Source organism: Pelodiscus sinensis, chromosome 8 (assembly GCF_052426305.1).
Source record: "Pelodiscus sinensis isolate ZL-2025 chromosome 8, ASM5242630v1, whole genome shotgun sequence".
In the NCBI taxonomy this organism is placed as follows: Eukaryota; Metazoa; Chordata; order Testudines; family Trionychidae; genus Pelodiscus; species Pelodiscus sinensis.
In genome coordinates this window covers 13,100,934-13,127,392 of record NC_143059.1, presented here as the reverse complement: position 1 = coordinate 13,127,392, position 26,459 = coordinate 13,100,934, and the positions used below count along the sequence as shown (strand labels likewise).

Below are 26,459 nucleotides of genomic sequence, written 5' to 3'. Positions count from 1 at the left end.
CCTCTTGCACAAAAACGGCCCCTAATTAATTATGCAATTGAAGCATGGCAATATGTTAATCTGTGCTTCATTTGCATAGGCTTTTGCACAAGAGGGAAGCTGTGTAGACATAGCCCTCTTCTTGGGTTTCTCTTTCCTGCATCCATCACAGACATGTCTGAATGCTTAAACCACAGTGTTAAGTCTTCATCTGAAGAAGTGAGGTTGTACCCAGGAAAGCTCATGATACCATTTACATGTTAGTCTCTAAGGTGCTGCTAGACTATTTGTTGTTTTTTAAGTTTTTCCAGTTACAGACTAACTTGGCTACTCCTATGATGTTTTAAGTTTGATCGCTAGCCTTAGCCTCGTCTTTGTATGAACACATGTCCACATATTTCTGTGCAATGATTGTCTGGGGAGAATGAGGCTTTTACAGAACCAAATCAAGCTGTATTTTTGAAACCTGTCTGGAGGACAATTACATTATGACTTCAGATTATGCTTGGTTGTATTGGATTTACTGGACTGTAAATGCATCTCTCACCTCCTTTGTTATCTTCTAGAGCCCTGATACTTAACTTGTCCCCCCTGCTTTAGTTCTAAGTCAATATTTCTTAATTTAACATTTCAGATTTTGCCTCTTTAATGTTATTTCCTTCCCAAATTTGTTATCCTATAATTATAATCTGATTATATTTCCGTTTCTTGTCATCATAGTTTCAGATTGTTTAAAATTCCTTCTTTTTGGCTTTCTTCTGGCTCCCTCCAGTTTGCTAATTAATATAGTAATTATGGATACATCACTGCACATGTATACAAATGAAAGCCTGAATACATGTGTACATTTATTAACACACATACTCTCACTAAAATCCAGAGGACTGGCTTTACAGTGTTTTGTAATAAACATGATTCAGTGATGTCATCTAGTTCATAGAATTTCTTCTGTGTGTGTTGCACAAGGGTTATGACTTTGCATTTCTGAGACGAAGCAGGATATATGAGACATGTGGCACTTCTACTGGTTACTCCTGGACAACCCAATTGGTTGGTGGCAACAGGCTGGCTGATTGTTTCTGTGAGTATTGCTGAAACCTGTTATTTAGAACCATGGTTTTTCAACTTTATTTTTCATTTGCGGACCCTTAAAAATTTTCAAATGAAGGTGCAAAGCTCTTTGAACATCTTAGAGATTGTGAGTGCAGACCATGGATTGAAAAGCACTGTTTTAAGAAAACTCTTGAAAATTCCAATAAGCAATTATTCCAATATGGGGAATACACTGTTTTATTTATTGCAGGTTTAGAAATACTGTTAGTTTTAAACCCAAAGTCATGTGAAAGTTATTGTGTTTCAACTTTGATCTTTTTCACATTTATTATCCAATAATCATCTTGGAGTGTGTATACCTTTTATGACATTATACTTGAACATATATATAGTCTACATTGTTCACATGTTCTTGATATCCAATGTGTGGATTCTAACACCTTCCATAGATAGTGTGTCTATATCAATGCATGGAACAATATTAGGAGGGATTGCCATTACAGTAGTGCATGAAGAATCCAAGTGAAATTGGGGATTTGTTATACAAGTCATTATAAAAGGCAATTCTTTCCCCATAGAGTCTAAATAAAAAAGATAAAGATAGGATCAAAGCATTAACATCCCCCTATAAAGATGAAGTCCAGCAGAAGGGACATCTAACCCAATGTCTGTGGGAAAGTAAGGAGTTGAACACTAAGGAGCTTTTTGAGACTTAGTTCAGTGCCTTTCCCACAAGGCCAGCCTTCTTGAGTTTGGTAGAAGTTTTCCACTCTTGACTATGAAGACTCCTTTCACTCTTACTTGCAGCAATTGCAAATAAACATAGTGCCCCAAATAATATCAGGTTGAAACAACTTTTAGGGTCCAAAAAGAGGTGCAGTTTTATTTCAGACAGCAAATGTTCTTCCTGATCTTGACTAAGTAGGACAGAATATAGTTTCTCTGCAGCCACTATCCACACTCACTTGCCACGCCTAATCCACTGGTTTCTGATTAGTAATTAATCTCCTTTTGTCTTTACAGTCTCGCCAATTGCTGTCAGTGGAGTCAAGTCGGCGTACTTCCCCACTCACATGAGCTGTCAAGAAACAGTAGCCAATGCCACGGCTGAAAGAGAGCAGATAGAACTCTTTCTCAAAGAACTTGCTGAAGCTGAGAAGGATGTCGTTCAGAAGCATGACATGGAGTTTGCTTGTATATTGTGTGGTAACTAGGTGTAGGGGTCAACAACTATGTAGTGCAGGCAAGAGGGTTCCTATATTTGTAATTTCCAGAGACTATTTTAAAAGCCAAAGGCATGTCAACTCAGCCCAATCGAATGAGATAGTTGCCAGATCAGTGAGCATGTGGTGTTTTTATAAGGACATTTTGAAATTTAATCCTGTCCTGCAACCTGCTTACAACCCCTTCCCGTTTGGTGTCATCTACTTTAGTGGTTTCATGAGTTTTGCCACCTAAGCCCTTGTTAACACTAGGACTTTATTTCGAAATAACTTCCCCCTCCCTCAGGTTGAATTTATAAGCCGAGTTTCCACTCTACCAAGCCTGTTAATTCAAAATAACAATCCGCATAATTCAAAATTTGTACTCCTGTTTTTCATCAGGCGTAATGATAATTCCAAAATATTTATTTCGAAATAACGGTAGTGTGGATGCTCCAGTACCATTAATTCAAAATAATTATTCCACAGAGTAATTCAAACTAATTACTTCCCAGTGCTTTCTGGAACTCTAAGTCTGAAGTAGCATCAGTATCAGAGCAGTATCAGAGCCTGCCTCGGACTAATTTTGAGGCTTCCCATAATGTGGACATGCTAGTTTAAATTTGTTAAATCAGGAGTTAAGCTGAATTTAGTAATTTTGAAATACTTTCCTAGTGTAGACATGGCCCAAGTGACCCGACTTTACTGTTTAAGTGGTCTTTGCCATTAGTTGTCCCTTTAGTGGTCTCTTGGAAGTACTCTTAGTATAGAGATAGCCTAAGAGAAGATGCGGAAGAGCAGATGCACTCTTTCAGATACCCTGTCTTCCTCATCCCACAAGTCCAGTGTAGGAAAAACCTCTTCTGAAAAATTTGTGTACCTTTTTCTGATTACATAAAACACTAGAATTGGAAGGGACCTTGAGAGGTCATGAAGTCCAGTTCCCTGCCATCAGTGTAGTGTAGACATAGCCTTAGACTAGTAAAGAGGTAAAACTGGGAACATCAAAGAGGTGTTTTTTGCAACTTTAAAGAGTTCCATTTTTTCCACATTTGTGGTCTCAGATGTGGTTGTTATTTAACTGGACATGGGAGGCTGTTTTTCCCATTAGTTATTTTACATGTGGAATTTTGGTGCTGTGTCTGAGGTGACTGCTACTTGAAATATAACAATTTTAGTACCTGAATAATCTCAGTTTTGCCACAGAGGGGACTTGGCACATAAGAGACAAAAACTGGGACCACTTAGAGGTAAAAGTCATCCCATTTAAGTGACAAATGTTGATTAAGTTCACTTAAGTACTTCGTTTTGCAGTGTGTGGTGACTTTTCACTTAAACAATCTCAATTTTACCAATTAGTGGGGTGATTTTGGCATTTAAGTGGCACAGTTGGTATGACTTTCATGGGAAAAGTTACTCCTGCAGCCATTTAAATACCAAAATCACCCTACTAAAGTGGCAAAAATTGAAACCACTTAACTGGGGAAAATCTCTCTTGAGTCCTCTGAGGAATCGTCTAGACTGCATTTCTCTCTTCAAAGAGGAATGCAAATGAAGCAGATTGAAAATTCAAATGAAGTGCGGATTTGCAAATCTCACGCTTCATTTGCATAATTGCGTGAGAGCACTTTTTCGAACTCCCCTCTCCCCGCAGTCTAGATGGAGTTCTTTTGGGAAAAAAAACCCTTTTTCGAAAGAACATGTACTCCTGAAAAAATTAGGTGTACGGGTTCTTTCGAAAAAGGGTTTTTTTTAAAAAAGAACCCTGTCTAGACTGAGGGTTTTTTTGAAAAAGCGCTCTCATGCAATTATGCAAATTAAGCTCACGATTTGCAAATCCATGCCTCATTTGAATTTTCAATCTGCTTCAGTTGCATTCCTCTTTTGAGAGAGAAATGCAGCCTAGAAATAGCCTTAGAGTACATCTACACTACAGAGGAAGATCGAAGCTGCCACTGTCAATATTCCAGGGTTTGAATTAGCCAGTTTAGTTAAGACGGCTAATTTGAAGTGAGAGGGCCACTCCAGTCGATGCAGGTAACTCTGCTTTCATGAGGAGTAAGAGAAGTTGAAGGAAGCATGTTCTTCCTCCGACTTCCTGCAGTGTAGACAGCGCCAAAAGCCAAGTTAAGCTACTTTGACTTCAGCTACACAATTAACGTCGCTGAAGTTGCATATCTTAATGTGACTGTGTCCTGTAGTATATAATATCCTTAAAGTGCAAATCTCACTCCACCCAAATGACAAAACAAAGGCCATCTACATGAAGATTGTGAGACCAGTTGGGTGTCAAATCTAAGACAACTTAGTGAACACTGAATATTAGGAAGGAGATATTCATTATATTTTTAAAGCAGACACATTTTTCAAAAGAACAATTTGTTAATTTTTTTTATATAATACACACACACACAAACACACACACACAACAGAGTCAGAAAGCTATCCCCTCTTTGTGCGTAAAATAGCCTGGTTTCCAAACAGTCCAATTTTGAAACACTTTTCAGGTTTTTTTGCATTCTATTTGCCATAGAAAAGTGAGGGTATTACAGTACCCTGAGTCCCATCAACAGCAAGTCTGATTAAATGAAACCTTGGAAATATTGTGTTAACAGTTTCAAGATGTGTCACGCACCACTGTGGCAAAAGCTATTTACTCAGTTTGGTCTAGTCTAGCAGACTGTTTGATTAATGGATAAAATGAGAGGAGGTAGGTTTTTCAAATTCATTGCCAATGAAGACGTATTGCAACATAGCAGAGCTAATGAAAAACTGATTAAAAAAGTATATGTTTTCAGTATATGTTTATATGCAAGTATATGTTTTCAGTAAAGATTCACTTTGCAATTATAATGAAAGTTATTCCATTAAACAGATGAGCTACACACTGACATCTTGCACTAACTTTTAGTCTAGGTCCAATGTCACACAAACCTTCCAACTCCTGCCTACTTTTTTAACAGAGCAAGAACATGATACTCAATAGCCAAGAACAGTGGAGAGATTACATGCTTTAAATGCACATGGATATGCCTCGCTGGAAATGTATGGAAGTTCTGAGTTTTGCATAGGAAAAAAATGCCATGATATTTTTTTCCTATTATTTAGCTGGCCTTAGCAATGAACTGTGTAATAAGCTCAGCTGATGATAAGAAGTAAGCAGTATAAGTCACTTTCACCTCCTGCAAAGGCTCGGCAGGAGGGTATGTCCTACTTTCACATACCCTATTAGAATCACGAAGTACCTTGACCCTTCACTAAAGTGCTAAATCCTCTTCAGAGGACTTAACCATAGGTGGCTGCTAGCACGGAACATTTGTAGGTGCCTTTGATGATGTCACTTGTAAGAGTTTTGAGACACTTTGCCTTCAGTTTGCAGTAGCCCATCCTTTGCATCACCTTCAAAGAGAATACAGAGCCATCAGCTGTGTGAAAGATTTCAAGAGTTTCCAATCACATCCCTTCTGTACTCCCTTGTCTGATTCCAAACCAATACTGAGGCAGGTTTGGTAGCAGAGATGCATAATGATTTGGTCTGTCATTTAAATTTGGAGGAAGATGGAGGCTAAGTCCATTTTGCAATATCACTGTTTAGCAAGTGAAATGAGGAACATGAAGAGGAAAACAACACTTCACTGTTGGTCACCTGGAGCTGAAGGCAAGAAAACAATCCCAGATCCTTTTCAAAGATGGTATAACTCTATGTTGGGTGACATCATTACAGATCATGAAAGCAAACAACTGTAAAAAAATAAACAGAGGGTTTGGTGGCTACTTAGTTTCCCAGTAATCTGCATGGAGGGTTTTTGTTCTATTTTTTGTTTACTGTACACTATTTTTTGTTTACAGTACACTATCTGGTGTCCCCAGATCTGATTACACACACCTTCACTGTTTGTGTTCTTTCTCACATCAGGTCCTTTTTCCAGTCCTTATGACGATGAAGGGAAGTCACAAAGAAAGAGAGTTGTTATGCAGCACTTGATCCTCAGTAGCTTCCCTCTCATTAGCCATTATCACCAAGGATCATGAAAGTCATTTTAGGGCGTCTGTACTCTGTGCCTCTGAGAAGTGAAGTTACAGCTTTAAAAAGGCCGTAATTACAAGCCACCTGGCAGAAATATCCAGAATGTTTGATTTCAGCCTACTAACTGAAAAAGACAGCCACACTCCTTCATTTATTAGATGGAAGTGGAAAAGGAAAAAAGAATAAAGTCTTCTGGTTCTGTCAGTTACCATGCAGGCAATAGCTGAATTCCCTATATGTGAGGCAAAAAGTATTGCGGTTTCCTTTCAAAAGAAGCAGATTTGTTTATCTTTTTCCCCACTGTGATAGGGTGTCTTCCCTGCACTGGCCCTGGGAGAGGGCTGAAACTATGGAGCCCTGGAGCCAGCAGCTGTGGCAGGTCTCAGCCAATTAGGGCCCAGCTGAAGGCAGTATAAATAAAGGGTCCTGGAGGCAAGGAAAGAGACAACTTATTCTTGCTCCAGTCATAGAGCAGGAGGGACTTGGCTGTCAGGGAATCTGGAGGCTTCCTGACTTAGAGCAGGGTTGGGGAAAGGCAGGCCGGGCTGGGGAAGCTCTGGCCAAGTAAACTCCCAGGCTGCAGGGTCTGAAGCAAGGCCTGAGGCTATTAGGGCTGCCAGGAGGCAGCCAGGACTGGTGAAGGCAGCAGGTATATGCCCCCTTGCCAAAGAGGAGTGGCCATTTTAGACTGCAGTTTGCCCCTAAGGTGGGGGCTAGATGAAGACTGGCAGTGGGTCACTGAGGCAAGGTGGGCATAGGGGGTTGGGGTTCCCAGAGGAGGAGTACTCCAAAGTGGGGGGGGGGGGGCACTGTGGCAGAGCTGTACCCAGTGGGGCAACACCACGGTCTGGGAGGGATGTGAGTCCTAATATAAAGTGGCAGACAATAACAGCTAACAGTAGGCATGATACCAGCCAGAAGGGGGTGCTCTAGCACTGGTGTGCTAATTCCTGAGTGACCAGTAGGAGGCACTATGGTGGTGAATCACACTGTGCTATAACCCACCAAAATAAAGCAATGTAGTTCTTGAACCTTGTTCAGGCAAAACACCTCTAGACTTTTGCCTAAGTAAGAGCAGCAGGACTTAACCTCTTGAGGAGTAGTTTCTATGCAGTTGCTGTAGCAATGAGCAATAAAGGGACAAACTACAAAGTCTGATGGGTGGCATAGGTTTATGCAGAGGCGTCCTGTCCATATAGGCAAACTAGGTGGTTGCCTAGGGCACCAAGTTAAATGGGGCACAATGGGGCACCAAATGGTGGTGCAATATCGTTGAGGCGTTTGGGGTGCCGATTGCATGGTTTTCCTAGGGCACCAGTTGCTGGCAGCTAATCTTGGGCCGCTCCTGTGTTTATACCAGATTTACACAGAACAGACAGTGGCTCAGAGAATCAAACCTGCATGGTAGTGGAAAGCACTAACCACATATAGCACAAATCATACTATTCAACACAGCATGGGGACAGAATCAGGCCCACAGTCTCATATGACATTGGGTATGTTGACAAAATACTGGAGGCCGCTTTACCAATAGGAGTGCTGGTAAGCTTTTAATTGTTCTAATCTCCCTTCTCCAAAATATTCAAAATGGGAAGTGCCGAAGCACATTGAGCAACCTGATTACAGAACATGCTTAAGCCTAAATAATCACATTCTGTTTCCCATAGTAAAATAACTATAATTCAGGGGCAATACCTGTGGCATGTGTGCTTGAACGCCCAGGAGCACCAGGTTATAAAGCACAAAAAAGTTCCAGATGGGGAATAGCTTGGTGTCCCGACACTTAGAATTTTGAGGAAAAAATAAAATAAAAAACCAACCAACCAGCCATCCATCCATCCAAACAGAAGAATGAGTTTGAAAGCCAAACAGACATAAGGCTGTGATTAGTTAATAGCAATGACTATGCCATTTATTGCACTGATCCCTTTGAGGGAGAATATATAGTAAAACCTGCGCTATCTGGCACTTAGCTATCCGGAACACTTTAGAAACCGTCAAATTTCCTAGGGTAGTGTTTCTCGGGAAGTGGAACTAAGGGTTGTGTGAAAAAATTCGACTCCCCCGCCCCCTGCAGAGCCCGTAGGCAACTCCTATTGGAGCTTTGCCAGCGAGGGGAGGGGGGCTTCTGGTGGCACGCAGCTCTGGCCAATCCACCACCACTGCGGTTGCCCCACCACTGCGTACAACTCAGACCCTCTCCCCAAGCCGCAGGACTGCCTTTGTCCCACAAGGCCTCTGGTGCCACACAGCCTCCTCCTCCTCCTCCATGAGTGCAGGCAGCAGCTTTTACAGTGGCCGCTGCTGCTGGGAGGGGGGAGCTGGCCGGGTCCGAGGCGTCGAGTAGCCGCTCTTGGACCTCGGTGTTTTTAAACTGCTGCCTGTGCGGAACTCGGCTCGGACTCTGTTACCCTCCCCTCCCCCTGGGGCGTGCTCAGGCTCTGCTGCTTCCCGTGCGCTGCTGCTCTCTCTCCCTCACGCCCCTCCCCATGCTGGGGATTTGGTCTGGAAAGTTGGGGTTTCTACACCCCCCACCCATGCCCTGCCAGCGGGAAGGCTGACCTGGTGCTGCAGCTGCACTGGGTTCCCCACTGCATGGAGGGGGGGACTGAACTCCCCCTCCCGAGGAACAAGAGCATGCTGCCCAGAGGCTTTCCCTGCAACAGCAGGGTGCCAAGCCACGTAAGCATCTCCAAGTCCCCTCTTGTACCCTCCCTCCTGGCCAGACACCGTGGAAGCTGGGCCAGGCAGCTGAGATCCTCAGATAACTGGAATTTTTAGATAACTGGAATGCCCTAATCCATGAGCGTGGCGGATAACACAAGTTTTACTGCAGTCAGCTTTTATCAGATTATCTATATATCTATCAGGGCTTACCATTTGCTTTTCAAACGAATATAGGTACCATGTGTCTTTTGGGCACTGTTTGCAAACAGTCATAATGACAAAGGCATGTTCAATACAGAGGAGGTAAAGAGTATCTTAGTACAGTCTGTGCTACTTGTTTTTCTTTTTTTGTCAGTTGGGGTCATAAGGAGAAGTGCAATCCAAGAAACAAATCATCTAAATTACAGTGCAGCCGATTCGATACAAGAAGAGTGATAGGAATGGCAGCAAGTTAATATAAAGTTATATGCAGTGTCTTGCAGGACTTCAGCAGCAATAGGCTTGGGAAAAGCTCAGTTTTTGTGATGGATCCTATGAAATAGTTGCTGTTTGTGAACGAGTTTTTTGTAGCTTGCTTAGTTACAGGACTCTTTGAGGGGTTCCAGAGCATCACACTGTCCATTAGGCCCGGTTATACCATTCCATGCAAAGAGATCTGGGGCATATGCTTCATTTTCCAGATCACCACGGCAACAGGGGGGAAAAACATCAGAAAGCTCATTATCAGCACCGAAGCAAAGATCACCAGGATTATCGCCCATGGTGCCAAGACAGTATCCACCATGATTTCCTCACTGTTAAGAAGTGAATCTGTGAAGAGAGAACACACTTCAGTCTTTTTCTAAAAAATCTGCTTGAAGAGTACTGTATCCATTGTGCTTACTTTCCTTGGGGCAAGGACATGAAATGGAGAAAGAACACAAAAAAAAATCAGTGTTACCTGTGAAGGTTTAGGAATAAATCTAGTACTTTTCATACACAGATCTTGCCCACTTTTGCAAAGTGCTGTAGGGATTGGGTTAACGCTCACAGCAAATGAATGGCCCAGCTGGGTCTAGAAACTGGAACTCTTGTCTGTCAGCTCTTGATCACACCTTCATAATCTTCTGGAGTTTATTTCAGATTAACAATCTTTATTGTCCCATAAATAATCAAATACAGGGCAGTCAGTGATTACAACAGCCCCGTGAGGTAGACTAGTGTTTTTCAAACCCATACAATAAATCAGATCTAGGGGTACGTGTACACAGTAACATCACTTTGAAATAACTTAGACCGCGTTTACATAGAAGACAGTTATTTTGAAATAACGTCAAAATACTGTCAAGCTGGAGGACTTCTTACTCCAACTCCTGTAACCCTCAGCATACGAGGAGTAAGGCCACTTTCAGAGGAAGAGTGCTCTGTTTCGAAATAAGTGCTGTGTAGACGCTCCCACTTTCGAAATCAGCCATTTTGAAATAAGCTACGCACTCGACATAGCTCAATTTGCCTAGCTTATTTCGATCTAAGCCCTGCTGTGTAAAGGCATAATAAAGAAATCCTAGATCTCAATTCCCAGCACACAAGAGTCTTGAGTGTTGTCTACACAGAGGAACACATGCAAACATTTTCCTTGGGTGCCAACACCAGCTCAGCTTCATTGATCTTAACAAGCAGCCAGTTTCCACTGGTGCTAAGTACATCAGAACAGCATGCTCTGAACGGTGTGACTTGGCACGGATGTCAGTGGCCTGTCTAGACCATAGTGTCCAATGTCACTGACACGAGCGGAGCCAAATCAATGTTTGGCACATGTTTACACAAGGCTAGAGAAAGAAACACAATGTCAGGCCCTGCCCTGGACAATAAGGCCTAGTGGTTGGAGTGTGGCTCACAGCTAGACAGAGGATTGGGTCTGAGCCAAGGGTGGACCTGAAATCGAGATCCAGGTAGAGGCCACAGGTGAAAGGCTTGTGGACAGAGGTCAAAGAAAAGCCCAGATGGTCCCGAAACCAGGTCCAGAGCAGAGGGGAATAACAAAAAGATGGCAACCTGCGGGGTTAGACCGTGGTGGGCCGCTGCTGCTCTGTTTACCTGCACCTCTGCAGGAATTGGAGGATATCAGCTTCTGGTCTGGAAATATGCCAAAGGTTGGAAACCAGATTGCCTCCATACCCTACACCCACACCCACACCCACATGTACCCCCCACCTTCCCCTTTGGCTAAGAAAAGACTGGAGCAGGCCTGCGACAGCTAAGATAGAGTGAAGCTAGTGCAGGGCCAGGGCAGGGCACAGGCAAACCTGAGGAGGAGGCTGGCAGTCACTGGAGTCCAGTGTACTGGTTGCCGGCAGGATTTCTGAGCAGGCAGCTTTGTTGCTCAGCCTGATCTGCAGCATTGCAGGGGCTGATGTCTGGCTCTGCCGCTGCTCAGTGCCCTGCATGCCTGGGGGCACGGAAGGTGCTGAGGGCAGAGGGTGAAAATCTCCACTCCCGAGTCACGTAGTTTTACCAACCTAACCCCTGGAGCGCGTCTTCCACTGACGTAGCCATCGCTTCACATGGAGCTGGATGAGATGGGAAAAGCTCTGCTCTCCACACAGTAGCATCTTTATTAATTGCCTCAGCTGTGCTGCTGCAGCTTTTGACGTGTCCCTCTACCCTACTCACTGCAGCAGCTGAGCAACCAGCCTTGGTTTGGCTGCAAGTTTACGTCACATACACAAGATTCATTCAATAGCCCACTAAGATTTGCCAGTGGTAGCCATACACTTCTTGAGCACAGGTAGTTCCTAGGGGACTAAACACTGGCTTGGAATAATTATTAGATATATGTGCAACCAGATCATGCTTAGAGACCCCACTTGAGATCAGGCCCCCTTGTGCGAGGCATTGCACAAGCCCTTGGAGATAGACTGTAAACCAGAGTGAAATAGCAGGTTGCTAGCAGAGCGGGATTAGCACAATAATGTTACATGCAGATAGCACCTTCCATGGCAAAAAGGGTTGCAATATACTTTACAGTCTGGGATATGAAATGACACAAAAATGGTGCCCAAGGATCCCGTGGTCCACCAGCGAAATGTTGCTTCTGCAGGATGAAGAACATAAGAATATAAGAGTGACCGCACAGGGTCAGATCTAGCCCACTACCTTGTCTTCCAACAGTGGCCAATGCCAGGTGCCCCAGAGGGAAGGAACAGAATGGGTAATCATCAAGTGATCCCTCCCCTGATGCCCATTCTCAGCTACTGACAAACAGAGGCTAGTAATGCTATTCCTGCCCATCCTGGCAATTAGATAATTTTATGGAGGATAGATCCATCTATGACTGATTCTTTTCTGAAACCTGTTAAAGCCCAGGTTTTCACAACATCCTCTGGCAAAGAGTTCCACAGGTTGACTGTGCTTTGTGTGACAAAATACTTTATTTTGTTGTGTTAAACCTGCTGCCTATTAATTTCATTTGGTGACTCATAGTTGTTGTGTTATGGGGAAAAGTAAATAACTTTTCTTTATTTACTTCTCCACTCCAGTCATGATTTTATAGACTTCTATAAAATACCATACTGTGTCTGATACTGTATGTGCCACCATATAGCAATCTAGGACAAGAGGAAAGATACTTTCTGTGATCCAAAACAGAGTGGAAATTACAGAAAAAGGCAGAATTTATCCACCACGCCAGACTTAATGCCTCGTACTCTTGCAAGAAGATCAATGAGATCGTATGGGTCTGTAAGCAGTCAAGACCTCGGTGTAGCAGCCTGTCAGAAAGACAGCAGCAGCAGCTCAGGCAGGGTATCATTGCTCCAGCTTCATTGCAGGGCTTTGATTTAATGCTGGGCTTTGGCACAGCAGGAAGGATGCGGTGTGAGAGTCAGGTCTGTTGTACATATCCCGGCTTATTGGAGGATCCTGGAGAAGAGGGTATAGTTGCCAGAGCTGCGAACTCTTTGCTGGGAGTCAGGCCATGCATTTCAGGATTTAGAATATCAGGGGAAACCAAGAAAAAACTGTGATGATCAGGCAGGGTTTGAGGTTCTTGCTAGAGCCCTGTTATTCTCTAGCACATTCCAATATCCAACTTGCTGCATAATGAGAACAAGGAGAGCTTCTCGGAGCTTTGTCCAGACTCTCCGTCTTTCTAGCCCCATCCTTAAAGGCACAGATGCCAATACCTCAGAAACAGTAGCTGAAACAAATAACAGGACTATGTAACACTTTAAAGACTAACAAGATGGTTTATTAGGGAATGAGCTTTCGTGGGCCAGACCCACTTCCTCAGATCAAATAGTGGAAGAAAATTGTCACAACCATATATACCAAAGGATACAATTAAAAAAATGAACACATATGAAAAGGACAAATCAAATTTCTATCACTATTCAGAAACAGTAGACATGGAAAATCTACTTGGCTCTTTTTAGATCCCTGGGCAGGGTGAAGAGAAGTGGGGTGAAGAGAGCAGGAGTGCTGGGTGTGCACTCAGATGGGAGTGATAAATCTGTGACCTATGGCAGACAGTATGACGAAGTGAGCTAAGAATGCATTAGCTACATCCTATAGGTAAGCATTTGTTTCTCAGGGCAGTTGAAGGAAGGTCAGCCAGAGGAAGCTGTGTTTATATACTAAGTCTTGGTGTGAGCTTGTTCCCTGTGAAAGTACTGCATCCCCAGCGGAGCTAGAAGCCCTCTCTATAGTAACAGAGAGGAAGGAGGAATCAAGTGCATGTATGCAGAACCACCCACTGCAAGTTTTGGTCCCAGGATGTAAGTAACCCAGAATGTTAAGGGGCGCAGGCACTGTGGGACAGCTACCCACAGTGCATCACTCTCAAAGTCGATGTAGCTACCCTGATGGGGAAATGCTACTTCCCACTATGTTGAATTCTTGCACACCATGGAGATGTGCACCTTCGACTTTACAAAATCGGGTGCTAAAAATCAACGTTGATAAAGTCAACCTTATCTCTCAGCGTAGACATGGCCTTTGTTACAATAATAAAAATAAGGAATAAGGGATCTTTCCGAAAAGGCTTTATTTTCTGAAAGATCCCTGTCTAGACTGGCGCTTTTTTCCGGCAAAGCTCCGAGCAGGAAAAAAGCGGCAGCCATGTTTATGCAAATGAAGCGGGGGGGATTTAAATCCCCGCTTCATTTGCAATTGCGCTGTGTCTAATTTGCATCCCTTTTACGGAAAAGGGATGCAGTTTAGACACAGCCCCAATGAAAATATTTTTTCCGTCTTAATTTACCTTTTTCTTTAATTTCTTGGGGATTTGTCCAAAAACTCAAGGCCCATTTTTGTACAGTTTTTGGCATTTCCTTTCTACCTGATGAGAAAACTTCTTTTTTTCCAAGCAAACTTCCAAACCCTCCAAAATCCATTTCCACTTATGGTATACAGTGACAAAAATATGCAAGCCCACTTATGGACAAGAAAGGGAATGAAATCTCTACCCCAAAGGTCTTATAATGAAAGGACTTGCTTCTGCAATGATCAATGCATGTCTTCAAGGGGCTGCCTTCATTGTACAGTTTGCAGGATCAACCTTTGGGGAGGCTGTTTGAGGAGAAACTTGAGGACAGAGGGACAGAGTCACTTGAGGGGCTTGCACTGGAAAAAGCTGTCTGTGGAGTGCTAAGAATGGTAAGTCAGGTATCTTGGGTGGTGCAAAGGGCAATAAAGGAACAAGATTAGAGCAGAAAGTTAGGTAGGAGGTAAACTGTGCAGGGCCTTGAAGGCTAGCACAGGATCTGCAATAAGACACTTATCCTGAGACTCAGGGTGGAGCAGGATCTGCCACACCTGACTTGCTAGTGAATGCTAGCAGGATTTTTCTGGTTTCAGTTTTAGTGATCTGGGGGATTTATTATCAAGCAGATTCCAAATGGAGCTTTTGCCATTAGACAAAAGGAAACAGGCCCTGTTAACTGAGGAATTGATCCTGAACCCTGCTTACAACCCAAAAAGCTTTTTCATGGGTTTTGGGGGGCTGGAGCTTTGCCTCCTTTTTGGGCAATGGCATGCCAACACAGCCACTCTGTTCCCCTCATGCAGGGATTTTGGCAGTGAACCTGAACTGCATAAACACCAGTGTTATGTTTCCTCCTCTGGTCTAGGGCAGACAATTTGGAGAGCTGCTCCCTCGTGCACAGCAAAGTCGCTCCCTTCCCCTTCAGTCACACTAATTTAGCTTGATAAATTAATGTCACCCATTTAAATTGCGCAGTGCTGTACACAGGAGAGAAGAAATTCTGCCCAGACTTCCGGCAGATCAGCTTATGCCCTGAAGCATGAATGTGATTATTACCCTTTTTGTTATCTTAGATTCATGTTAGCAGAAAAATAGTCATCATGCTATTTCCTCTCTCCGTAGACCTAGCTGGGTCAAGTCCTGTGTCACTGGCTGGATAAAAGGCCCACCTCACACAAATGTGCTGGCTTGTAGGTTGTGAGTCTCCCCTTTGATCTTCCCCTCTTTAGCTACTCTGACTTGCCAGGGGGCATGTCTACACTACATGGCTCCGTTGACGGAGCCATGTAGATTACCTTTGTAGACACGGGAAAATGAAGCGGTGATTTAAATAATCGCGCTGTGCCGATCAGCTGTTTGGCGGCACAGCGCTGTAGTCTGGACGCTCCGTGGTCAACATCAAAGGCATTTGTCGACCTCCCCGGTATGCCTCGTGGGATGAGGTTTACTGGGGAGGTCGAAAAATGCTTTGATGTTGACCACGGAGCGTCCAGACTACTGCGCTGTGCCACCAAACAGCTGATCGGCACAGCGCGGCAGCCATTTTAATTTAAATGAAGCGGCAATTATTTAAATCGCCGCTTCATTTTCCTGTGTCTACAAAGGTAATCTACATGGCTCCGTCGATGGAGCCATGTAGTCTAGACGTGCCATGGAGTCCAGTACAGCAGCAGTACAGTGAGTTTTGACCAGGAGCTGGTTAATTTGGCTTTGTGGCCTCTGCACACCTGAGGGACCTGAGCACAGAGACTGCTTTTGGAGGGCACCAGTCAGGGCTCTAGTTTCTTCACCTCATTTGCTCTGCATTTGTCTTAAACTGTATTGTCTTATGTTTCATCTTCCCTTTGGTATGTCTCTTCCATCAGACTGTTTTTCCTTTTATTTTCCTGACCTATTTTGTCTCTTCCTCTGAGGCTACGTCTACACCACGAGTTTTTGCAGTTTACCTCCTTTTTTGAGGTATTAGGATCTTGCGCAAAAAGGGGTTTTTGCGCAAAAAGGAAAATGTCCACACAGCTTGTTTTTGCACAAAAACCCCTAGTGCAAAAATGGATGGGCAGAAAATATGCAAATGAGATCGTGAATTATGCTAATGAGTTCCTCGTTAGCATATTTTCTGCTGCAAAAACTCTTAGTGTAGACATAGCCTCTGAGGGGCTTCTTCACTCAGTTCTTGCCTTTAGTTTTCCTTTGGGTTTTGTCTTTTGTCTTTTAACCTTTGGTTTCTCTTCTTTCTTCCCTTTCCTTTCTTCATCTGGACGCTTGCTTTTTTTTCGGTTTCATTTCGATTTTTTTCTCACCCATGCAGGCAGACATTTGTTAACTTTTCTGCCAGAAGTTTATTTTCCTATTTAATGCTCTACAGACTCACTCAGCTGGTAGTTAGGAGAGAAAATTAAAAGCCAGTGCAACAGGCCTCAGCAAGTTCTGCTTACACAGTGGAAACAGGAACAGCCGTACTGATGTTTTCTTTTAAATTTTGGCTGGGATGAAATGCGCACATTAAAAATTCACCCCAGTAATTACCTACTTCAAATGGCCCATGCAACATAGAGCAGAAACAGATGGATTATAAGATATTGGGGGCTTGAGGGCGAAGTGGAGAAATTGAGAATTAATGGTGCCATGTTAACTCACTCTGTTATTCCAGAAACAACAAGGAGTCCGTAGAGATTCTGAGCTTTATTAGGGCATTAGCTTTGGTGGGTAAAACCCACTTCATCAGATAAACTGGAGTGGAGTTTACAGAGGCCTGGGTATATATGACAGCAAAACAAAGTAAACTCCACTCCAATTCATCTGATGAAGTGGGTTTTACCCACAACAGCTTATGCCTTAATAAATCTGTTAATCTCTAAGCCCTGCTCTACACTACGACTTTGTTTTGAAATAACCGCCTCCCCCCCTGGTTGAATTTATAAGCAGAGTGACCACACTACCAAGCCTGTAATTTTGAAATAACAGATCACAGAATTCTAACTGTGTACTCCTGCTTTTCATAAGGATAATGTAACGTAGTAAATAGTAATGTAAGGAATAAATAGTTATTTCAAAATAACGGTAGTGTGGACGCTCCGGTGCTGCTAGTTTGAAATAATTATTCCCCAGAGTAATTCAAACTAATTAATTACTCTCCAGTGCTTTCTGGGGCTCCAAATGCAAGGTAGTGCATCCACATTAATGGAGCCTGCCTTGGACTGATTTCAAGGCTTCCCCATAGTGTGGACACGCTATTTTGAATTTGTTAAATTGGGAGTTATTAAGTAGAATTTAGTAATTCTGAAATCATTTCCTAGTGGAGACATGACTTGAAGTGCCACAGGACTCCTCATTGTTTTTGCATTTACACACTCAAACAGTTACCCCTCAGCCTTTTATTCTAGTTTATCTTTGAATTCATTTCAAAATTAGATTATCCAATCATTTCAACAGTGTTTTGTCTATTGGCAACATTCATAAGGCATTGATACTACGATGATGGGAGAGCCACATGGAAACATTTCACTATTTCCTGTTAGTTGCAATGAACCCTGAAATTTTTTAGAGCTCACAGATAAAGAAGTTGCAGATGGAAATGTATTGTCACTCCCTCCAAGCTGATCATTGATGAGGGCTATGGAAGCTCAAAGTACTGATGAAAAGCCTTGTTTTATGATAAAGTTGCACTAGTAGTTTTAGGCTGTAGATTTGCAGACAATGAATTTATAGTGTGCAAACACCATACAGGAATATGTTTGGGCCACTTGGGTTGAAAACTTAGTCTTTGACAGGTATGACATAGATGATCCTGATGCCCTTAGTCATCATCATTGAAGGCACACTTGATAGAAATATGGGAGGAGAGGAGGAAAGAGGAAAAAAGTTCCCAATCGCCGTTACCCTTCAAGAAACCTGTCGTGGTGTCTTGCCAGCATCACCCTGTGGGAGCTATATAAAAGGCTTTTCTTCACCCATTCCAGGTCCTAGCATGTTAATATTGCCTATTTCTCTCACAGCAATAATCACTTCATTGTAGGTAGTCAAAAATGCCAATTTTGATGGGCACTTTTTATTTAAAAAACATTGGCCTTCACGTATGGAAAAACATCTTCCAAAATGTAGAAATATTTACCATCACCACTACCTCCAAAAATATCATGAAAATTGCCAGGAGGAAAAAAGGCTTTTTAAAATAAAAATATGTATTTAGCTGACACAGCCATATTTCTTAAAAGGCCCCTTTTTACCAGATACAAGTTGTGGGAAAGGGCTGTTGAAATAGCAATAAGCAAGATGAAAGTTGTTTTACAATCAGAAAAATACACTAATAATTGAATGATTGTCTTTAAAAAAGGAAAAGGGGTTCATAGGGCTACAGAAAGTGAAATGGAGAGAGAAAGAAAAAGGAATGTGCATAGAGAGGCTAGGTAGCTTGACTTCCCTTACTCCCCATACAATGAGGGTTACAGGAGTCGGAGTAAGCAGTCCTCCAGCTTGATAGTACTTTGACATTATTTTGAAATAACTGGCTGCTATGTAGATGCAGACTAAGTTATTTTGGAATAGCGCTAGTTATTTCAAAATAATTTTGCTGTGTAGACGTACCCCTAGTGCCCTACTATTGGAACTGCTCATCAGAACCAAGCTATGTGCTTCATAATTTTGTCCTTCCTTAGACTTCAAAATATTTGGCTGATTTGTGGAGTGTTGAAAGAGTACAAATCTCTGGAAATGTTGAAAGCAAGTTCAATAAAGGGTTCTCATTAGGGCAGTTGTCAAGTTCTTAACACAATGAAAAAAAGGCTCCAAAATCCATAGAGGTGTAAGATCTCAAGTATTCATAAGAGCAGATACAACCGAGTTTGTGCTCCCATTTCTACCAGGATATCCTCGTTGGCAACCAGTTTCTAATGCCTCTCAAATAGCACCTAGGAGCTTACAGTCTACTGGAAATGAATAGAACATATGGATAAACACATGCTTGCTTTTCTTCTTTAATTCTAAGACAAAGAACTTCAGTTCCTTCACCTGCCACTTCTTTGTTTATACCCATAGTTGCATTGTTGCGGAGGAAATGGATTGAGTGTAATATTACCCTTGAATAACTTTAATCACGGGTGCAGACCACAACACATTGCAACAATAGAAAATCCTTGCCAGCGAATTAGCTTTGTGTTTTATTGAGTAAGGAAAATCAATTGTTAAATGTTTGTGAAGCAAATATGGACACACCTTAACTTTGAAGCCTGTGTCTGGTTTTTAGCAGTGAGAATTAGTGAGGTACCAAGGAAACTAGCAGTCCCTTGGATACCGTAAGCATGCCCAAGCAGCTGACTGTAATATTTAACTCCTTATCTTGGAATGGCCTCTCACGTTCAAGTCTAAACATTAATATGATTGTGCCTGAAGGGCAACTGAGAGTGGGACGCCATTGAACTTACTAAATTATGTACAAACACACTACAGGATGGTCCTTCCCCTGAAGAGCTTAGAAGCGCTTATTTCTTGCCCACTGTCACCATTGTACTCCCATCCAAGAGGATTTTGCATTGCTTAGCTGCATTTTCTGCATGATTCTCTTTCGTTTCATGAACGAGAACGCAACATTTGTTGGCCCTGACCGAAAAAGCCTGCTTTGCTGCTTTGCTGCAGCATGTACCATGGGACTGTTATCTTGCTCCGATCATTTCAATTAATGCCATTCTGTTTATAACAGATTTCTTTTTCGATAGTGTTATTTACTTTTATAGCGAACGACTCCTCGTAGCCTACAGAAACTCAGGGCGGTTTAAAAAAGTTGAAATCGTCTTCCCCTGGCTCCTGCCCAGCTAGGGCCCAGGAAACCTAAGACACTGTGGGGGGATGGTGAGTTCCTAACACACCTTTCCTGGGGTGGGCCCTTGCTGAAGGGCAGGAGGCAGGGACAGAGATGAGTCAACACTTGCCCTGTCTGACGCCGCGTTTGCTGTTTACAGTTGTGTAGCCACCACCGCTGCTCAGTGGCTCTGGGCTGCTGTAGGGTGTGGCAGATCCCCAGTAGGATGAGGGGCTGTTGCTCCAGGACACAAGAATAGGAGCAAAGTCCAGGTGCGCTGAATGGGGCAGTTGCCTTCCAACTGCCAGGTCCTAAGCTCCCATAGGGCATGTGCAGCTTGCCAGAATTGCCCCTTCTCATGCTGTGTGGTGTGCCGGCACACAGGAGACTCCTCACTGAACTTACAGCAAAGGGTTTGTGGCTTCTCAGAAGAAGGAACCTAAGTCTACACACTCAACTGAGGCCGGCCTACTGACCTCAGTGGGACTCCTCCCACTGTACCCCTCAGTGAGGGGCTGCAGGATTGGGCTGGAAATATTTGCAGCACGTGAATGCTTGCTCTCAGATTAATTTACACCAATGTGCTTTATCAACTCTCCTTGGGAGCCAGTAGGCAGAGCAGCCTGGCTGGTGAGGGACAACGTACTGAGAGCACCTGTTCCGATGTTCCTCTGAAGCAGAACACATCCTATTGCCTACACCATCAGCAGACGGCCAGGCAAGCCGACAGAATCGCCAGGCTCCGGGGCAAGGAAGGGGAGGGCTGGTTCCATGCTCCGGGAAGGGGCAGGACATCAGGTGGAAGGGGCAGAGCCAGGGCTGCCAGGCTTCAGTGCTAGCCAGGCTGCATTCCTGCCCCAAGTCGGCCAAAGTGCGCCACCTGGGCCTCTGCAGCATGTAGCACAGGGCCCTGGCAGGTATTTAAAGGGCTCGGAGCTCTGGCGGCCCCTGCTGGCAACAGGAGCTCCAGGCCCCTTTGAATCACCAGGCCCTGGCGCAGTTGCCCTCTTCCCCCCACTCCCATCAGTGGGCCTGTTGACAGTCAACACAAACACACGCTGCAGGACGAGAATACCATGAAACAAATAAAGACCAATGTACAGGAAACAGCTGCTAACTTAGAATCCATAAAATCTCCTCTCTCCATGGGCCGCAGCTTGGCGGTGACTGGAGTGCTTGGATGTGGCTTCTCATGCCATGTGCCCGAGTGGGGCAGGCTCTGAGTCACCTGGCAACCCATGAGCAGGAGTTGGGGGGCTACTCTTTCCTCTCCCCCTGGTGCCTGAGGGGACGTTTACACTGTACAGAGGAGTAGTGTGGGTGTTATGCGCCTGGGGGCAAAGGCAAAATCTGGCGCACAGTTGAGCCCGACCCTGGTTGGGGGGAGACTTGTACTGTGCCTTCTCCCACGCCCTCCAGTTTGAGGCCGGGCCCCTGCATGCACTAACCCACTGGTAGAGATGAAGGAGGGTCAGGCTGGGGACAGAGAGGCACGGAAGAGGCTCCAGTCATCGTCAGCGGGCAGAGGAGGAGCAGGTGAGCTGAGGGATGAAGGTGGAGCAGAGGGGGACTGAATTGATGCCCCCCCTAGCGTGGCACTGGGGGAAACTGCCCTGCCCCCCCCTTGCTACGCCACTGACACTACAGAGCTATTTTGGCATACCAGAAATATCCCAAAATAGCTATTCCGCGTCTATTGAAGCAGCCCGTTATTTTGAAATAGATTTCAAAATAATGGGCAGCTTATTCCGACGTCCCAGTAACCCTCAGGGGATGAGGGTTAAGGGGCATTTTGGATTAGCAAATTATTTCAAAATTTGGTGCTGTGTAGACAGCACCAAATTAGGAAATAAGCTATTTCAAAATACACTCAAAATAAATGGCACAATTTCCATATCACAAATTGCGTAACTTATTGTGAGCTAAGGGTGCTGTGTAGATGCACCCTGTGTGATTGCCACGCCTGGTTTCCAAGTCTCCCCTCCCCTGGATGAGGGTCCTAGGCAGTAGCCATCTGTGGCCCTGGTTGAATCCTTCCACCCCAAATAGAGAAGTCAGACTATACCCATGATTTTGCCCTGGACGCTTTACAATATTTACCAAGATCCTGAGTTTTCTTCACTTCCCTAGGTGTGGTGCTGACAGCACCATGGATTCAATATATTTTGTATTAGGTTGTAACTTTTGGACTAAGAATACTGGCCGAGGCTGTTCGCTTTTTAGGGAGCTCTTTCCTCTTTTTTGTGTGGCAGGGCGGAATTTCACCTCTCCCATCTGATGTGGCTTCATGTGAGGCTTTTGTAACGGAGAGTAATAGCTGGGGGGTTGCCAGCAATGTTCCCTTTAATTTTTTCCATCCAGGTGCAGTGTAAATTTTCATATGTGCCCTGAGCCATGTGCAGATGTGCACCACTGGGAAGCATTTGAATATCAATGGCAGGGCGGGCTTCCCAAGAGCACAGCTTTCAGGGAACACTGCTCACCATCTCAGTAGCATCAACCTAGAGGTTAGTGAATCTGAGAACACAGAGGGTGTGTCTAGACTACACCTCTTTGTCAACAGGAAGATATAGATTAGGCACGTTGAAATTGCTAATGAAGCGAGGATTTAAATATCCCGCACTTCATGAGCATTGACATGTCCTTTGCTTTTTTTCGAAATGCCGGGTTTTTTTTGGTATTTTTTTCTGAAAAAGCTCTGGTCTAGATGCGGATCTTTCAAAAAATAAACGCTTTTTTGAAAGATCTTGTAAACCTCATTTTTTGAGGAATACAGGATCTTTCGAAAAAGAGTTTAGTTTTTGAAAGATCCCCGTCTAGACAGCCATTTTTTTCCGAAAAAGTGCCATTTCAAAAAAGTGGTGGCCATGTTTATGCTAATGAAGCACGGGATATTTAAGTCCCCACTTCATTAGCAATTTCGACATGCCTAATCTAAATCTCTCTGTCGACAGAGAGGTGTAGTCTAGACACAGCTAGAGAGATGTAGCCAGTTCAGACAGAAGCTAATTGCCACCACTGGTCACCAAAATAAGAGAAACTTTAATCCCAGGACACCTATGCAAACTCTGGCTCCTACAAAAAAATGAAACAAAACCCTCATTGGGGCAGTTGAAGAGCACATAAAGTGAACGGGACACAGTTCTGCCAGTTTTCGGAGGGATCAAAGAGCGCGGACAGTTTTGCCTGAGTACCGAGACAGATCACCATAGTCTCACTACTGCAAACCTGAAACTTAGACCATTAGGCCATCCCCTTTCGGGAAACATGAGTTAGGGTAGATTGTTGCTTTATCATATTAGAATATTTCATGAAAATTCTACATAAAATTCTACATAAAAGCATAATAAAGCCTGCAGTAAGAGGGAAATAATAAATTAAGGCATTCACATCAAGGTGACATTTTCTGAAGCCTGAACAATCAGGAGAGCAAAGATTTTTTGACACTCAACTCAGATGGGGCTTTATTTAGTGAATGTTCATCAATGATCAAAGTCCCCTAATTACTTTTTTTTTTTTTTTTTAACAAATGTAAGTCTGAATTTCAGTATGCATATGATTTTGTTTGGCATCTGTCACTTCTGCTCTGATATCAGCTGGAGAACGGTAACATTTTGAAATGTCTCTTATAGCAAGGATACACATATCCTTCCTTGTTTGGAGATAGGTGTTCAAAAATAGGTTATGGCAAAATAATGCAAAATAGATAAACAAAGCAATTGTGTACTGGTTCTGCATCATATCATTCAATTGCCACTCGATTTAACTATCTAAACTTAATGTTCAAAATGTCCATTTTGTTATTATTTCCCAAATCTATATTTTAACAGTTACAAACAATCAAATAGATTTATACTGTTCCTCTAAAGAAATTATTACTCCTAAACGGCCTATGCGAACATGTGCAAGTCCACTGTGGCATATGCCAGTGAGAAGATGGGATGCTGGTCAGTCCCTGTAACAGCAAGACATCATAAACAAGAGCCAGTCAACACAGCGGAACACCTTTGTAACATGTTTTGAAATCGTTAATGTTCTGGTTCTTCACTGAGGAAGATGAATGTATCATTAAGCAAGTTAAAATTCTTTTGAGTAAACTCTCTGGGGAGAAAATGGCAAATATCACAGTCAAAGCTTTGTGAGAGCCAGAAATGTTGATGATTTGAGATTTTATGTAATCAGTTTCTGTTTTTTAAAAAGGCCGCTTTCCAACATCAAAATGTTCAACCACTGAGTTAAGCCCTAAACATATTTTTTTCCAAAAACCACTTAAGTGATGGAGGTGGCTACATCTCACTGACTTTCTATGAGACTTGAGTTCCTAAATACCTTTGTTAACTTTTTGATGGAACTTATTCTCTTCAAAAACAATCCACTCCCACCATAAAAGAAACCCTCTTACCCTGAAAATACTAATTACTGGACATAGTACTTGCTGCTATGAGAAATCCCACTATTTTGGAAGTGATTTTTACTACAGGTTGAACCTGTCTACTCCAACACCCTCAGGACCTGATTGGTGCTGAATCAGAGAATTTGCAAGATCACGGGAGGTCAAGATTGTCTAGAAGAATTACCCACACTTCCACTGCTTACTGGGCTCTTAGACATTTAGGGGTAAATTAGAGCTAAATAACAGCACAGACCAATGAGAGCCAGGACTGGTGGCTGGAAACAAACTTTATGTGACCGAGGGAAACTTGGCCAACCTCATGATAGGTGAATCTCTAGCTAACTAATATTATGCTGGACCAGGAATGTTGCCAATCCAGATTGTTCCACCTGTCCTTGCAATAATAAGCACTACATCTGGTAATAAAAGAGCTGGATGGGAAACTGTTTCCCCAGTCTGCGAAAATTTGAGATTTCAAAACATTTCTAGTTGGCGTGGAAGCTCCCCCAAAACCACGGATACCCTTTTGTGGAAAATCAGAAAGCCAACCCATATTATCTGGTAGCCCAGAGATGTGGTGTGTGCGGGAGAGATCTGATTCTTCAGCATCTCACATGAGCTTTCTCTTTGTCTCTCCAGAATTTCTATCCTGGACATGAGGAACCATTGCCAACAAAAGTGTCATTGAAAACAATCCTATCCCATGAAAAGTTTTGGTTTTAGCAAACTGGCATTTTTCATTGAAAAACTGTTGTGGAAAAATTCCCATCCAGCAAAAGTATTAATTATAAGATCACACTCTTTGTCATTACAGTATTTATACATATTTCAATCTACTTCTGTAATTCCATTTGAATATATTATATTGTTTCAATTTAATGTTAAAGGGAAATGACTTCATTGTTTAGGAACAGAACTAAATAATAAAGCTGGTAATTTCACAGTGTAAGCTAATGTACATTTATCTTGATGGGGTTCTTTAAACAACATGACGTTTGGGTGTTGACATATTTTGATAAAATGGAAATAAGGAGTAGGAAAGAAAATAACTATATAAGAATATATTATTAAAAATACACTTGCACAGTATATTTTATCACTGACTACTGTTAATAAGACAATTTCCGACTACTGAGACTTCACTGACAAATGTCTTTTTTGTTATTGTGATATGAGTTAGCCAAGTGTCTCAAGTAAACAGCAGCTCTGTTTTAATTGAAATAGACCTGTGATTTCTCTTACTATTTAAAATTTGGGAACCCACATTTTAGTGAAAGTTTGTGTAGCTTGTAGAACATGAAAAATTCAAATTTTCTTAATATTTCACCCAGGTGTGTTTCATGTGTATTTTGTAATTTTTGTGGCATATGTCTTTTATCCACCTGTCTCCTGTATTTATTGTAATTAGGGACCATGTATTGTATCTAGGACCATCACTCCTTCTATGATGGAACATCTATAATCAATCGTTCATATACTTGAGAACACTTAAAATGAAAGCAACAGAAACCAGTAGCTGTATTGTAAATCAGTCTAGAACTGAAGTTAACAGTATGAAACTATGACAATCTACCGAATCTACAGTCTTTGTCTGAAACAAAGTGCCTGTAACCTACATTAAAGGACTATCAGAGCAATATATTTGCAAACACTACTCCACATGCATTCGTTATAATAGATTCCATTGCATTATGACAAAATTGGCAATTAAAAATGATCAAAAAAAGGAAATTAGACACCCCAGTACTAATTGTCACTTATTGACATTAGCTATCTGTTGTTTTTGCTAGCTGGCTAATAAACTAATTTTCTGGATTGAATTGATTAGGTCTGTTCTTCTACTCTGAAATGCAGCTTAGAAAACATGAGGCATGGTATCATTATTAGCAATTCTGTCCTTTTCTTTCTAATCTTACCTTTGTATTAAAGTCTTTTGTCTTTCAAATATCACTGATACCATCAAGTTGCTTTGCATGGGATTCCATTCCTGCTTGTCAGCCTGCAAGGGAGTAAAATTTTCTTAAAAGGTTCAAGTCAACCTATTGGAAGAGGAAGCAGAGGAAGCAGGCTGGGAGTATGATTAGCCTGTGAGACAGAAGGGA

The 26,459-nt window shown here is 42.8% G+C and overlaps 1 protein-coding gene and 1 long non-coding RNA gene across 2 annotated transcripts in view; one reads left to right on the top strand and one right to left on the bottom strand.

The window, feature by feature from the left end:
* The window catches only part of LOC149523977 (uncharacterized), a 12,136-nt gene extending 7,011 nt beyond the window's left edge, over positions 1-5,125 (top strand). The window contains exons 4-5 of the mRNA XM_089780058.1: positions 946-1,060; positions 2,056-5,125. Coding sequence (XP_089636184.1) covers positions 946-1,060; positions 2,056-2,246 — 306 coding nt within the window. The 3' untranslated portion in view covers positions 2,247-5,125. The remainder of the gene's footprint in view (positions 1-945; positions 1,061-2,055) is intronic.
* Positions 4,838-26,459, bottom strand: LOC149523976 (uncharacterized). Its single transcript, XR_016350161.1, has 2 exons — positions 26,274-26,459; positions 4,838-9,738 (listed from the first exon to the last, which is right to left on the bottom strand). It is a non-coding gene; the product is annotated as an uncharacterized LOC149523976 (long non-coding RNA).